Raw genomic sequence first — 16,020 nt, 5'->3', positions numbered from 1 at the left:
CACATTCTCTATCTCTCTAGATATTTTATTATATATATATATATATATATATATATATATATATATATATATATATACATATATCTTATCTACATATTAATGTTTATAAAATGTTAGATTACTATAAAGTAGACGCGCGCGCGTGAACACATTCAAGCACCCACGTAATCATAAATTTGAGTTTAAAGACGAACCCATAATAAGGGCGTGCGTACGTGCATATGTGTGAAAATAGTTATTTATGGTTAAACAATATTGAATAATATTATTTATGCTAAATGTAGCGATTGAGGTACATATATTCATGAAATATAAATAAACATAGGAATTTTTTAACGTAAATTAATGATTCGATCCAGCCAGTTGGACGAAAAATTTTCACAAGATTTAACAATTAAATAACCATCTATCGTTGCTGAAGCTACATAAATTTGTATGTACTTATAATTTTTAGTTATTTGGTCATTCCATATATTTTCGTGGACGGGTGGGAATTTTTTTCAATAAATTTAGATCCCACCCGGGAGTCTTTCTATAAATAAATAATCACATATACTATACAGAATCACGAACCTGCTGACCCGCGTTATCTTAGCAAATAAATATATCTTTAGTTAATATAAAATATGCAGCAACAATTATTGACAAGAAACATTTAATGCTCGGCAATTAGGAGAAAGTCAATATTTTGAACATTTGTAGTTGCTTTTTATTTTCGTAACGATTGCAAGATTACATACGCATTCTTATTATTCACTTCTAACATTATTTTATTTAATACTATTATTAACATTTATTCTATATGTATGTATGTGCGTTGCTTCATCGAGTAAACAAAGTGTCTATATTAAAATATATATAATAGATTAAAAAGAGAAATCTTTCTACGCAATAAAGCATTGGCATAATGAATAGGTAATAGTAATTTAATTTTTGTAAAGACAATTAATCAGAGTATACAAAGCAATGGTAATAATAGGATTGGAAGAGAGTGCGTTTATTGAAATACGTAGCCTCAGATGTCGTCAAAATTTCAAGGATCAAGGACTCGTTTCAATTACCATGTTGGAAGGATAACTTATAGGGTGCAGTTAAAGTACTACGCGTAGTTTATTACCTGTTGCAGCAAAGTATTTTATGCGACTCATCATTCATATAAATTGCCTGCAATCAGGAAGGAATGTTTCTTCTTTTATATTATACTAGAAATGTTGCTGGAGTGACGGTAGTTATTCGTTAATGCAAATGGTTTTATATACTTGCGAGGCAAAATTGCTGTTCGGGTGCGCTGCATTTACATTGTAATCCTTTCCTGATCCCCTTGAAGCTTTTTAAATGCTCTCGTTCTCCTTTTTTGTTCTCGAGGTTTGCGTGATAGTTAAGCTGCTGCTGTATGCTAAGAAATGAGTTCGAGTTTGTATTATTCTACTGCAATTGTGTAAACACGTTTTTTTTTTTTTTTTTCTTTTTGTAACGAACGCTTTTACTACTTTTGCTATCCTAATTTAATTAAAATTACACCTACGCGTCATTATTATATTTTTATTTAAATTAATTTATTTAATGGTTTGACAAAAAATTTTGCCAGTAATTTAACGATACATATACACAGAAAAACATTTTGCTAAATAATTATATATATATATATATATTAATTCGAACATATTAATCGAAATTATTTAAATATATATATATATATATATATATATATATATATATATATATACTTAAAGAGCTTATCGATTGACTTGCATTTTATAAGATATTCCTTTTTAAATGCATTGATAAATACAAATAAAAAATAAAAATAATGTAAGGGTTCATTAATTGACATTAAACATTAAATAATTAAAGTAGCGATACTTTAACTCGCAGCATTGTCAATTGTTGATATTTAAGTATTTAATAAATTTTGCATTTTTTCTATAAGTACCTGCTTTTTTAAATGCTTATTTTTCCCAGATTAAAAGTAATTATGGATGGCTGAACGAACTACTTAAGAAGCACACATTGTTGTCATTAGAGTGAATTGCCCCCGTTGCTACGATGATGAAAACTTCTTCATTAAAAGCACGAAAAAAAAATAAATAATAGATTTTAAGAGTTCAAAAAGACTTTTAGCGTTTCTTTGAACTGTGTTTGCTCAAATTCTTTCATCTATAAGAAATTCTCTACTTTTTCATTTATAAAAAATCTTTCTTCAGTTTTCATTAGCAATGTGTTTATGCATAAATTTATCTTCGCTTTGTCATTTGTATAGAGCGGCTTGGATAAAACAAATTTTCTTTAATATTGAATAATTAAATTTATCAAAATACACTTATAACAATATTATCATTTTATCAAAACTATGTGTCGCTATTTTTTAAAGTAAGTACGAAATGCCTAATTAAAATTAAATTTTCAATTTTTGTTACAATTAACATCCGACTATATAAGGATATTTTTTATTAAAATACACAATGATTTTTCGTAATATTTTTGACAATAACGTTATTAAATTCTTCAAACGCTATTTTATTTTTAGCCGTATATCCTCTCAGTAATAATGCTGGAATTTAATATTTTTATGGAAAAAAAAAATTATTATTAAATGAGAGAGCGAAATAGCAGGATGAAGTAAATTTGTAATGCTTTTACTAAAGATATTTACAAGAGTATGGCAATAAATGAATCGTATGAAACAAAACAAAAAAAAAAAAAAAAAAAAAACAAAAAAAAACAAAAAAAACAAAAAAAACGCAGATAATTTAATCCTACACAATCTTCGAGTCATTTACAAATACATAAAATGCCACATCATTTTTTTATGCAATAAACGAAAACTTGTACTTAAATTGTCCTGGATAGAGATACACTTACAGGCCATTGTACATGAAACGGGATATCGTAAGAAATAAGCAGAAATAAACTTGTCAATTTCTTATGCTCGACCGATTATTCCTGCCCCTTGATATCCGCATTCTCGTTCGCGTGTATTACGAGTGGAAAAAAATCCATAAAACGTGAAGCGGCTATTGGCATATGTCTAAATCTGGAAACTCTTTAATATCGCAAATAAAAGAGTCTCGCGACTGTCCGTTGAATGGCTTGAGAAGGGTAAATAAGGCAAAAGAGAAAAATGCCGGCGAAGCGTATTCGAGGTGCTGAAAACGATCTGGCATCATCCACGAGGTCGCGAAAGTTTCTTGATCTTGGGTAAAACGGCCGTTTCACAAGACATTTTATAACATTACACGTAGGTGGATAGAAAAGGAAAGGTCTTCCTCTGCCCTCCTGCAATGGACGAGCATATTCCTCTTCCTTGTCTTTTAATGTAAGGCCATTGGACGAATATAGTCGGAGGCTCGAGAGGCGCAGACTTCAGTTTCCTAGTGCCCGCCTCGACAAGCACACATTTTCGCTTAACGCCTCGGACTTTTCAGCTCCGACGAAGCGGAGAAACGTCGCGAAATCTCGCCTACGAGGAGGAGTCTCGAGTTTGTCATTGATTGGCTTTTTGTCCGTTGATCGCAACGTTAAGTTGCGCCTTGCGCATCGCATTTAGCGGACGACTCTTCTCGGTCTTAATAAAAGGAATAAAGGAAAAAATGACGACTACCGAAGCCAGTACTTTGAACTACGTTTTTCAACATTCGTCAATGTTATTATCGGTAAAAAAGCTCAAGCGTCTTATTATACTCTTGAAAGTACAATTAGTTGATATCTAATAGGCTGTTGATCATTGATTAATAACGATGATAAATGATAATGTTTTTAGTGGGTTAACTATAATTTCGAGATGTTATATTCTTGCTTTCATAGCATTATCGTTATAGTTTTATTTTTCATTTTTTTTCTCTCTTTCGTTCATGATGCATTGTTCCTGATCGCATTATTGGTTTGAAAATTCATAGACAGCCTATCGTCTCAATCAATCATTTAGTAACTCATAAAGTTACGTAAAGATACATTCAAATATACGATTGAAAGTTCTTGATAAAAAGTACCGATACGCTCTTAATCGCGAGTCGCTAAAAAGTCGACAGTTTCCGTTCAAATTTATGACGCATCTTCGTTCAAATTTCATTTTATTAAGCATGGAGGTAAATTATTTTTTTGCGTTAAAATACCATAGCATTTGACCTTTCGCCTTGTATCACATATTTTTATATCGATTGCCCTAATTGGAAAGCTTATCTTTATTATTCCCAATTAGTTTCAGCTTGAATTAATAAACAAGAGAACATTTTTTTTTAATTATTATTCAGGTACTCCGCTTATAAGCCCTATATTTATTTATTCACTTCAATTTAATAATTGTTCATAATTTATAATAAAATGGAAATTGGCGTATTTAGTAATCGCTTAATACATTACTATACATATCTAATGCGATTTACTCAAAGTAATTATAATCTCTGTGCCGACTGTAATTTTCCAAATTTTCCAAAATGAAAAGATAAATAAAACAATGGAAAAAAAATGCAAAAAAAAAAAAGACGAGATGAATGACTTTTATAAATTGTAGTTATGAATTTCGCGAGGCGTAACTTTTTATGTGCGATGTCGCGGACATTGACTGTTGTTAACAGCTCGTTACAACAATTGATTGCACGCTTCGTTACACATCCTCTTGCTTTACTTAACACACTTCATCGCTCATCTCACAATAAATTCCAAATTTGCTTACATATAATTCTGCTTAACGCGAATGTAATAAGAATGAATTGAAAAACAAGAGAAAAAAAAAATAAATAAAAGAGATATAACTTTGATAATTGTTACAATGTAATTGTTATGACATTTCGAATTTACTATATCCAAATAGTTTTTCTATCACTTTAAAAGTCTACTTATCTGGCATTAAAAGTATTGAGATTATTTTATGATTACATAGCATTGTCGTGATTATTTGTCATGAAGAAAATTTTCATAATATTTGAAAATTATCGCTACTAATTAAATATTTTTACCAACTTCACTTACTTGGCTTTGTAGTATCCATAATAAATAATCAGTTAATAAACACATGTAGGACCATTCCAACTCGGTAACATATTTATATAAAGTATAATGCCTTATCGATATCCTTGAATAAAATGCATATAAATTAATGAGTATTAAAGTGTATTTTAAAAGGCGATGTAAACGATTAATTAAATCGCCACCACAAGCATTTGGATTTAATCTTGACGATCTGTCCCAATGTGGAACGTAGTTTTGTCTTCGTTACATTTCGGCCAAATTACGTGCTCGAAGAATATATTATTATTGAATTGATTATTATTATTGAATCTAATGCGATGTATTAAGATTGTTGTGAATCCAATAATAATAATGATTAGACAAGTGATTTTTTTTTTTTTTGTTTTTTTTTTCGAAGATCAAAATCCTTATATTTTCATCGTTGTTTCCAATTTGCATCATTTAACTAGGAAATATTAGACGAAATCGTAATTCGAATTAGTTAATGTATCACGAAATTGTTTTTCGTTTTTTCTCTTTGACCGCGACTGTATAATACTTTGTGTGCTGATATTGAAACGAAAAGCCTAGATGATATAAAATCAAATGGTCTTATAAACTATTGATGTATTTGCAAGTATCTTGTGCTGTTTCGTTGGGAATCCAAATAAAAACATTGAATTTATGATTCATAAATAACATGCATTATCTTACGAAGAAAGGAATATTCCTCCTCTGTTGCGGATACTCGTCTTATCTTGTATTGCATTCGCTATTATTTTTTTTATTAATTTTTATTATTTTTTTTTTTTTTTTTTTTTTTTTTTTTTTTTTTAACGAATAATTAATTTAAAGCATAGAGATAATATTTCGTAATTTTATATTACATAGTATTCGAATCAGCTCGTAAATTGAAAATTGTAGAGGAGTAGCTTCAGGGATTTAATGAATTCTTGGCATGAGCAGCTCGGCTATTTTCAAGTGAGAAACACGTGCCTCCAAACTTGACTTACTGCCGCTAAAAATAAACAAAACCTTTATCCCCTCGTTGTTTTTCTCAACCTGCGAAGACGCAAAATTATCTCCCGAGTTAACCAAATGTATCTTTCATCCGCGGCAATAATGATCAGAAAAATAAATCCCAGTCCTGCGTCATCGTTGGAATACACAAAGTTTCAATACAAAGAAAATATAGAAAAGTGTTCGTCATCCTTTTTGGCCAAGTAGCCCTGCAACAACGTTATTTCTAAAAATACATAATATTTTTATCAAGTTCAAGTCAATTCCGATTCAAAATACATACGATGTTTAAGCCTTATACGCTATTAGCTGTCATTAGGCGCTTCAATGGCTTTCTACGTGAAAAGAGGAGAGTGAAAATTAATCACGATTAAGAAAATATTTAGAATTTTTCACGAATAGTCAATCGCTCGTGTGCATAATAACGTTGATAATTGCTTTAAAAAGTTATAAGACATTACAAGGATATTGTCAGCAAATTAGGATTTAATGACGAGCTATTTACCAATAAAATGAAAATCATAAGTTAACGTTCCTTAAAACAGCAATAATTGGCATTAAAATTCTTAACATCCATTCAAATCCCTAAGGCTCCGTGTTATTTATTCGTCGTCCAGTCAATATGGCCAGGTTATTCGACATTCGTCAAATCAAATGAAACTCCACTCCTGTTTATTCGCATAGTAATTTCTGACGACTATTCCATGCGATTAACGAGGTACGTCGGCCGTAAATAGACATCAATTAGTATAAGGCGATTTGTCCCAACAAATCTACATTCTATGTACTATGTAATTCACCTACCTTCTAAATAAGAAGAAAATCGATTCCTCGCCGCTCAAAGATCGAACTACAAGGGCGTGAAACTATATCAACGAATAATTAATTCATCGTCATTTTCATAAATTATTATCTGAAATATTTGATATTGTTAAAAATGTCGAAGCCATCCAGCCGCATTACAAACCCATTGATCAATTAATTACCTTTTATTAACCGTATGGCTAACTAATAAGTATTAACTTTATCGATGAATATTGATGCATTTAATTAATATTAATAATGGTGCCAAATTCTAAAGGTATCTTACTTGGAAGCACGACAACAACAACACCAACAACGACAACAACAACGACAAAAGTCGAAAACATAAGAAATAGTTTGTGCCCTATTCCTCCTCTGCCTTCTTCACATTAAATTTACAAGAATCGCTGAGTTAAAACAAAGCAAAAACAGTCTCAGAACAACGAAGTGACAAAGGCGTGGTGAACTGGTACTAGTTCATGATCCTGTCTCAGTCAATAACAAACGATATTTGCCTTTGTAGTGTGCACAATGAGAGAGAAGACGCTCTTACGATATAATTCACCCAAGGCGTCCGAGCGTCTAGACACACGGACTCCATAATCTACGGACTTCTCCTACGCGCTTAGGTGCATAATCCGGATGATCCGGCGTAACGGCGCCTCGTCGATGCTTCGCTTTTGGCGCATCTCCGAAGCATTTCGTGAAGGCCGCCGAGGCGAATACTAATCCACTTGTCCGATTTCCGATATTACGAGCTCATTCGCCATTTCTAGCCTCGTCTATTTGCGGACAAGGGAGTGGGGCGGGAGGGGGAGGGGGTGGTGGTGGTAGTAACGGAGAGATTTCCACGATTCGAAACGATACGTATATACGATCTTTTTCTTTTTTCTTTCTTTCTTCTTTTGCATATCGTTTCTCTGTTTTTGGCACTGGCTCGAACGCGCCAAATCCGATCATTTGCCGATTTTGTTTCACGCGCGTGATCGTTCAATGCGAATTCAACGATCGTGGAAACTGAATAGAGTGAATTTTCCACTTTATAAAAATTAGATTCACCCAAGGGCAATGCATATTCGAATAATCTCAATGCAGTTATGCATTTGAGTAGTTTAGCAGCGCCCACACTTCTACACTGGTCCAGTGTATTCGATTATATAGCACGAATTATATTTTCCACTATTTAATGCTCGTAGATAATTGCGTAAGAAAACGAATGCCAACCTACTGAATTAAAAATCTTAGATAAATGGCAAGTTGAGTGACTAATGAATGATTAGGTCGTGAGTTTGGGATAACGAGGCCTCGACAACCGAGAAAATCTCGATCGATTGGTCATCGATGTACCTGACTCGTCTAGTCAAAGACTAACTCGTAAATCGGGCCGTCGGATGGCTAAGCTCCGTGTACCGATCCCTTCATTATCGACGAGCGTGACGCATCCGTCTTGCGTCTCAATTTCGCAAAGCCTCATTGTATTTTCGTCCATTGTGCAAAGACGGATTGGCGAAGATGGGACCGATAGTGCCAATAATGCCCGTATTTTTATTCGGATGTCTGGTAGTTGTTATCGGCGTGGTTTTATGCACACCTCGACCGTGGTATTGTGATAAAGGACCAATGATTGTTGCGATCACATTATCGCTACTGGCAATAATAAACGGCGATTGAACGTAAACGCTATTTGCCAATATGGATTCGTAGAATCGTACAAACTTTAAGGAAGTACATGATTATCAGATTGCTTCATCGATGGAAATTTTATATTAATAAGGATAAAATTGACAAAGCGAGCCTGTTTATTCAAGTATTGCATGATTCCAAGTGTACGATAAGTACTCTACTCGTTTGTCATTAAGCTTCAACATTGAAATTCCCAACTGTCAAATATGTTTGCGTGAAGAATGTACGCCTAGGCGAATGGCATAGAAACGAAATTACAGATCACTTTCGTTATCTATCATATCATATCTCACACACACACACACACACACACACACACACACAGAGAGCGGTGCCCACATTTTTCTCATATTTATCACTCAAATTTACCAGTGAATTGCGTGCTAATTACATGCGCTCAACGGCGATGACACCGGAAGTGGCTGCGCTATAAAATGCGCGTCAAGGTCGATTTGGTGGCATTACTATACTCTCAGGGTTTGATCGCCATCGCAGCCACATATTACTCTCTAATCATCTTTTCTCTCTTAGATATGGCCGAGATGATGTTATCGATTGCTGGTAGTAGTCCAATTTAGTTGCATGTATGTTGTGAAAATGCGTTATACCGGTGCTCTCGATATTGATTTCGATCATCATAATGGATTTTTTTCTTAACATGGTTCTGTCTTCCTCGTCATTATTGTTTTTTATAAAAGTTTCTTCTACGATAATGTCGTATTACGAGAGGGGGGGGGCTTCAAATTCTATTATAAATGAAATATATCAATTTTCTTTTTAAAATGGAGCCAATGCCAACTTTCAAAATGCTCGCTTTTTCAAGTTTTTTTTTTTCTCACGAGTTTAAAGACTTTCCTTATATAATAATTACAATTGATATATATATATATATATATATATATATATATATATATATATACATGATGTACATTTTATCTTTTATTACGTACTAAAACAATATATTTTTCTAACATATAATGTCTTTCACTAAAATATAAGGTATTGTAATAAACTGACAGTGATCAATCTATTTAAATGTTGAAAATTCTTTTTATTATATCGGCATGTTTAAATAGCCTTAAATTTCAATATACTGAAATACTTTATTTTGACTTGTTGAGTTATTGTAAACAGTCGTTGAAATATCTTATGATATATTTATATATTTTTTACGAAGTAAGAATGTTGTGACTTGCAATGAAAGCAATATTACTTTAAAATTGTTAAGAGGTAGGTGGTATTAACATAATTTAAGACCAAAAATTATCTTAAAAAAGTATTCTGAAATCTTAAATTCTAAGATCTATCTGCTTGCGCAAGTTATACGTATTTAGCAAATTTTTTCAGCACTGCATGGTATTTTGCATAAAAAATTTTATTCGACCATCGTATCGACTTCTACATATATATATATATATATATATAATTTTTAGTGAAATTTGGTGGTGATAAAGTTGCAAAGTGGTAAAAGTTTGCATCAAGCAAGAATTATCGCGTTAGATTTTAAAGTGCTGATTGTCGACTTAATAATCTGCAAATTTTTAGCGGATTGTCGTCGCGTAAGCTGCAAAATTTGTCTGTTTCAATATTCGCTATAATTCTTCACTTTGACAGCGCATTTGAAATTTAATTTACTGCTAAAGGTAATTAATAATGTTTATAATATTTAGAACATATTTGAGAAATTTATCGTTGTTCAATGAGAGAAATTCGTTATCAGATGATGAGTAGATTTATTTATGTAAACGAAGTCTTTATCCTACTTGACATCTTACCTTTTCGAAAAATATCCATTTATTCGTTGTTATTACAAATGAATATGATAGAAAAAAAAGAAAGAAAAAGAAAAGAAAGTAGAAAATAAACGAATGAAAAGGAGAATTGATATAATTAATTAGCCTTGGGCGTTTTAATACAATTCACGGGAAATTAGAACAAGTGGAAATGCGTGGACTTTGTTAAAACTCGCCTGTGATTTGGTAAAGAAGTAAAACGACGTGGAAAATAAAAAAAAAGACGAGAAAAATGAAAAGGTCTTTGACGATCCGTTATTTTATATTTATGCGATGTCAAGTGTTCCTAGTCTCTTAACAAAAAGTGAAAAACCATATGGATTGTATGTTCCAAGGAATAATTAAGTTCATATACGTGCAAAAGGAGGAAAAGAAATTCTCCATTCATTGAAAACGAGCTCTCGAGCTCGAAATAAAGTAGCCTCTCGCCCACCATATCTTGCACTTGTATTTCCTCCAAGTATGTCCAACAGCACGCGCCCGTGTATTTTTATTATGGTAAGGCAGGCGGTTTATTTTTAAACGCGAGAGTATTGCGCCGTCATTGTTAGTTTATATATATATATATATATATATATATACAAAATTCCTATAATCGGAAGATGAGGAGAAGGCAAAGTCGTGTTTACATTTTGTCCCCACTGCACTTTTTATACTGCGCGAAGAAACATTATTTTTCATATGGAACGGCTGCCAATGTGCCAACGTGTGCGACAAACCAACGATTCATGCTTCCCCTCCCGTTCGGCTAATGATTTTGTTTTGAATTCAAAAAGTCTAACTCAATTTTTATTTACTTTTATATTTGGAACTCGTGAAGGAGGGAAAAATATTTACAAATTATTCGCGCTCTATTGCACTCTATATGTGTTAATTATGTACGCTTAATGTCAATCACCTCTAATGAGAATTAAAAAAGGCTGCGATTAGTGCTGAGCTCAGTACTCATTCTGAAATACACATGATAATACAATAATTATATTTTTTACTTCTTTATACATGGTTTGTTTTTTATTTGTTGTTGTTGTTGTTGTTGTTATCTTATCCTTTTTCAATGACTAACAACACGGCAACCACATACAATGCAAGAACACAAGACAACACTCGTAGTGTTCAAACAACTTATGTATCATCTAGTCGTGCCTAGTTTTTTTTAGAGATTAGTCGCCATTTAGTGACTTGGAGAGCAATCACTTATTAAATTTCCTTAGTGAACACTGAAACCCTTGAGCAATGTCCTGTAGAAATAAATTAAAATGCACTAAAACGCGAACGTGTAGGTTAGCCATTACGATGAGTGAAAAGCATAAGAGCCTAAAACCTAGTTTAAATCAGCATAGCCTGTCCAATTTGAAGCTTATTATTGATCTCGATAGCAATGATTCTGCAGCAATAATCACAAGCCGAGGAAATATGTCGCGATGGATTAATTAGCTGTTTTTTTATGGTAATATTTTCATGGTTCGTTTACAATTCGGCTTGCGTCAATTAATTTCCTATGTCAAGTAAAAGATAAATGAAATTGTTCTTTAGTTGCGAAGAGTTGATTATACAAGGCAGATAGTGCTTCACTCATTGTAAGCTAACGTAAATGTTTAACGAATCTTTAGAAAATTTAGCAGTAAAAATTAATGTCCTTGAAAAGCGCTTGTCGAGATTTGGGAATATAATATAATGGTGAGTGTTAAGCTTGGAGCAAATAATGAATGAAAGGATCGTAATTAATAAACTAACTCCCAACGGGCAACTGCGTCTTGCTAAAAATGTAATTATCTACGGGTCGATGAGTCATATTATTATGAATTTCAAAATTAATCTCGTCCTCGGCTCTACCGACCGTCCTTTTCATAATGATTATTATTTCGCGTTTGTTTGGCCGAATAGACGGACGTAATGGGTGTTATAGGGAGGGTCGGGCGACGCGAGACCGCGGAAAGCTCCCGAATCTCGACGAGTGATTGTAAAGGATGACGGACGGGTGAGACGAGTTCGTCCTAGCTAGCTCCGATAAATAAGTATAGTCCTTCCGACATTTGCAGGTACTGTCCATGAGCGAGGAGCTTAGGCGAGCATTGTACGCTAATAGCGCCATTTCCTTGGACACGGAGATAATAGTGCCGGACCTCGTGGGCACAACGGAGATACTGAGCGACGAGCACAGGGAGCAATTGTGCCGGCATCTACCAGCAAGGGCCGAGGGTTACCTATGGACACTCGTCTTCAGCACGAGTCAGCACGGCTTCAGCCTCAATAGTATGTACCGGAAGATGGCAAAAATCGAGAGTCCTATTCTCCTGGTCATCGAGGATACGGAGGGCAACGTGAGTACTCGTTATACGCGCGCTTGGACGCTGCAATTAATAAATAATAAAGTTTTTAGGTCGGCTATTTAACGATTTGTTGACGCTAAAATAAGAAATCTCGATTTGAAGAATATTTTCAGAAATTCTGCTTCTTTTTTTTCTCTTCTTTTTTCTTTTACAACTACCGTAAGACGAACCATTTCCTATAAGAATGGATTTTCATTCTGATTAATAAACACAGTTTTAAGTGCTTTGCCTCGACGCCACACATGAATATAACATTATTACGCCGTGACAACTCTTGGCATTAAAATGTTACAAATTCACTTAAATTCTTATTATTTTTTCACGATCATCGTGACTACGAGATAAATTTTTACAAAAGCGTGTGTATTTATTTTTCGTCTACTTTAATAGTTTTCTTTTCGTGTACAATGCATTTACTTTTAATTAAACATATATGTGTGTGTGTGTGTGTGTGTGTGTGTGTGCGCGCGCGGGTGTGTATGTGTATACACACAGAAGCAAATGCATCTAGGAAAACAAAAAAATAAATATATATTTATACATATATAATAAGTTTTAATTAAAATATCTTTAAAAATACAGACAAATATTAATAATCCCGGCTGTATTCCAATTTATGAAAGCATTTGAAAATATTTTAAAACAATTTGATTATCTGAAAATGCTAAAGTAACATAATATGATTTTATTGTCTTGATTACATTATTTTCAAATATCGTCAGTTTTATAACGAAAAACGATAAAACTATTTAAACGAAAGCAATTATAAAGTAAACTAAAAAATTCCATTAATCTGCCGAGTTAATGAAAATATACAATCTTAGCAATATATTAGCACTTATTGTTTATAAAAAATAAACGCATAGATTGGCCACTTCGTAAATTGCGATAAAATACTCGACCATTCGTCTATGCTAATTTTTGTTCTAGTTTTTTTTATGCCTTGGGCAAATGATTAATGCTAATTTAATGATTACAGGTGTTTGGAGCCTTAACCTCGTGTTCGCTGCGAGTTAGCGATCATTTCTATGGTACTGGAGAATCTCTGCTATTTAGGTTCACGCCGAGGTTCCAAGCTTTCAACTGGACCGGCGACAATCTTTACTTTATTAAGGGAAATAATGAAAGCCTTGCTATTGGCGCTGGGGAGTAAGTTCGATTTACCGTATTATTATAAAAATTACGTAGATTATTCTCGATGAATTATGTATGAGGAAACACAAGTATTAAGTAATACAAAGTAGAACAATACAATGTAAAGGAAATGCATTTAATTATTATAATTTTACTCAAACGTTTATAAATACCTTGTGCAATTAAACCTTAGAAATGTCTAATCGTTATTTAAAATGCAAGATTTGAATTTAAAATTTTAAATTGTTGTTAAATGTCTATTTAGAATACAATTATTTTAAATAAATTTGAATTTATTAAAATTGATAAATTACATTATAATCAATCAGTGCTTGTAGTATTATGTCACAAAGACTTGTCAAATTTGTAATAAAATATAAAATCGTGACTGCATCATGATGTAACAATGCATTGTCGAATTTTGAAAATAATTAATTCAGTCAAGATTCATAAATAATTTTTTTACCTACTCTATAATGTACTGAGCATTCACTTAATTGTTTAATTATTTAAATTACTTTAATATTAAATCATTATTTTTTTATACTCTTTTATATTGACTTTTATCTTAAATATTTAGAATTTTTTGGCAAATATATATGACAATTATTTAATAAAACTTTACAGTCTATTGCGTTAAAAGCCACATAAGACTTGTAATGTCACAACTATAACATATCAATGAAATTGATTTCTAAGATTTATTATTATTATTATTATTATTTTTTTTAACAACATTTTTAATGCAAATACTCCTTTAAAATCTCTTTTACAATTATTAATTTTAAAACTTTCGCATCTTATAGTACAATTAAAGTTTTATAATTACCTGACTGTAATTTAAATGCGGCGAAGTAATGACTAATAACGATGAATACTTAATAATTGAAGTGGAATGACAATAATAATCATATAAGATAAGAACCTTAATAACAGCTTGTACAAAGAAGAATATTCATCATCTTTAGTATATTTTAATAAGTCATGAATAATAAATGAATCATTAGACGAATCGTCAATAATGTAAATGTACTTTGCTATTACCTCTACTCTTTATGCTTCTTGCAACAATTAGGAATCAGGAATTTGTGTTTGCATTTTGTTACTTAAATTTTTTTTTTAATTTACTACGTGCATTGTATTCTAGATGATCGTCCATTCAACGAGTAATTTTGAGTAAATATTTAATTTTTTCTTTTTTGATAACAAGCAGTCAATTGTTACATATTGTATTTCTTCAAAATAGAGTATAAGCTTAATGAAAATAAATATTTCCGAAGATTAATTGTAAAAGCATAAATTTATAAGTGATATGTATGGAAATAAAATTTGTACGATAACTGAAAGGTCGAATATTATTTCAGAATATCGTCAGGGTGCAATGTTTACGTAGTTTAGTCAGTCAATATCTACTTTTTTTTTTTTTAATATACATATATTAATTGTTAATTTTTTTCTTTATTTAATTGTTATTTTATATCCTTTTTATTTTTAACAAAGAATGTGTGAGTATGCTTGTTGCATATTTTTTAAATATTCCGGTATTGTTATCATGCTTTCATATGTTTATTCTATTCCACGTATGTTGTAATATATACTCATTAATTTAATATTACTTAATATTTTTATTAATAATCATATTCGTTTGAGTCGTTTGAGTGGTTAGTGATGGGAAGTTAAAATTTGTATGTAAACATTATTTTTGACGAACAATTATTAACTATTGTTGAGAGGCACGGAGAAGGAAAGAATTTTCATCGAACTTTAAAAACGCGTTGTTTGCATTTTCTTAAATGAAACGTTAGGCTAGCCAATCAGTAATAATAATTTCTCCTTTAAAGATTGCATATCGATAGGCCAAAAGGACGATATGCGACAACGCGATCGAGAACTTAACGAGATCTTGGGCCGCTGCCGGATAATTTAAGTAATTGAATTGGTCGAAAAAAAAAGAATAAGCCCGAGTGGCCGTCGAACGAACGGAGAAAGCCCTTATGAATGGGGGAGGGAATAGTGGACCCCATTGTTTATAGCTAAAAGTCACAATGATGTATTTTCCTTTCTGTCCCACAGCGGCAAATTCGGCTTGTGGCTGGACGGCGATCTGTACCAGGGCCGAACCCAGTCGTGCAGCACATACGGCAACGAGCCTCTCGCGCCCCACGAGGACTTCGTGGTGAAGACGCTGGAGTGCTGGGCTTTCATATAGGACACGGCTACGTTCCAGCAGGCACTGGCCGCGACGTCGCCGCAGCCCAACCTGACCTGAAGAAGCCCCGGCGCCAATCGTCCGGCGGCTCTTTCGAGCG

The 16,020-nt window shown here is 32.5% G+C and overlaps 1 protein-coding gene and 1 long non-coding RNA gene across 2 annotated transcripts in view; one reads left to right on the top strand and one right to left on the bottom strand.

Moving 5' to 3' along the window:
• The window catches only part of mtd (TLD domain-containing protein mustard), a 113,364-nt gene extending 97,350 nt beyond the window's left edge, over nucleotides 1-16,014 (top strand). The window contains exons 17-19 of the mRNA XM_011507868.1: nucleotides 12,287-12,568; nucleotides 13,557-13,726; nucleotides 15,785-16,014. Coding sequence (XP_011506170.1) covers nucleotides 12,287-12,568; nucleotides 13,557-13,726; nucleotides 15,785-15,920 — 588 coding nt within the window. The 3' untranslated portion in view covers nucleotides 15,921-16,014. The remainder of the gene's footprint in view (nucleotides 1-12,286; nucleotides 12,569-13,556; nucleotides 13,727-15,784) is intronic.
• LOC105368759 (uncharacterized) lies at nucleotides 5,857-7,054 on the bottom strand. Its single transcript, XR_913115.1, has 3 exons — nucleotides 6,954-7,054; nucleotides 6,772-6,880; nucleotides 5,857-6,176 (listed from the first exon to the last, which is right to left on the bottom strand). It is a non-coding gene; the product is annotated as an uncharacterized LOC105368759 (long non-coding RNA).
• Nucleotides 16,015-16,020: the final 6 nt, after the last annotated feature.

Source organism: Ceratosolen solmsi, unplaced genomic scaffold (assembly GCF_000503995.2).
Source record: "Ceratosolen solmsi marchali unplaced genomic scaffold, CerSol_1.0 scaffold1, whole genome shotgun sequence".
Classification (NCBI taxonomy): domain Eukaryota; kingdom Metazoa; phylum Arthropoda; class Insecta; order Hymenoptera; family Agaonidae; genus Ceratosolen; species Ceratosolen solmsi.
This window is presented reverse-complemented; position numbering and strand designations above follow the sequence as displayed.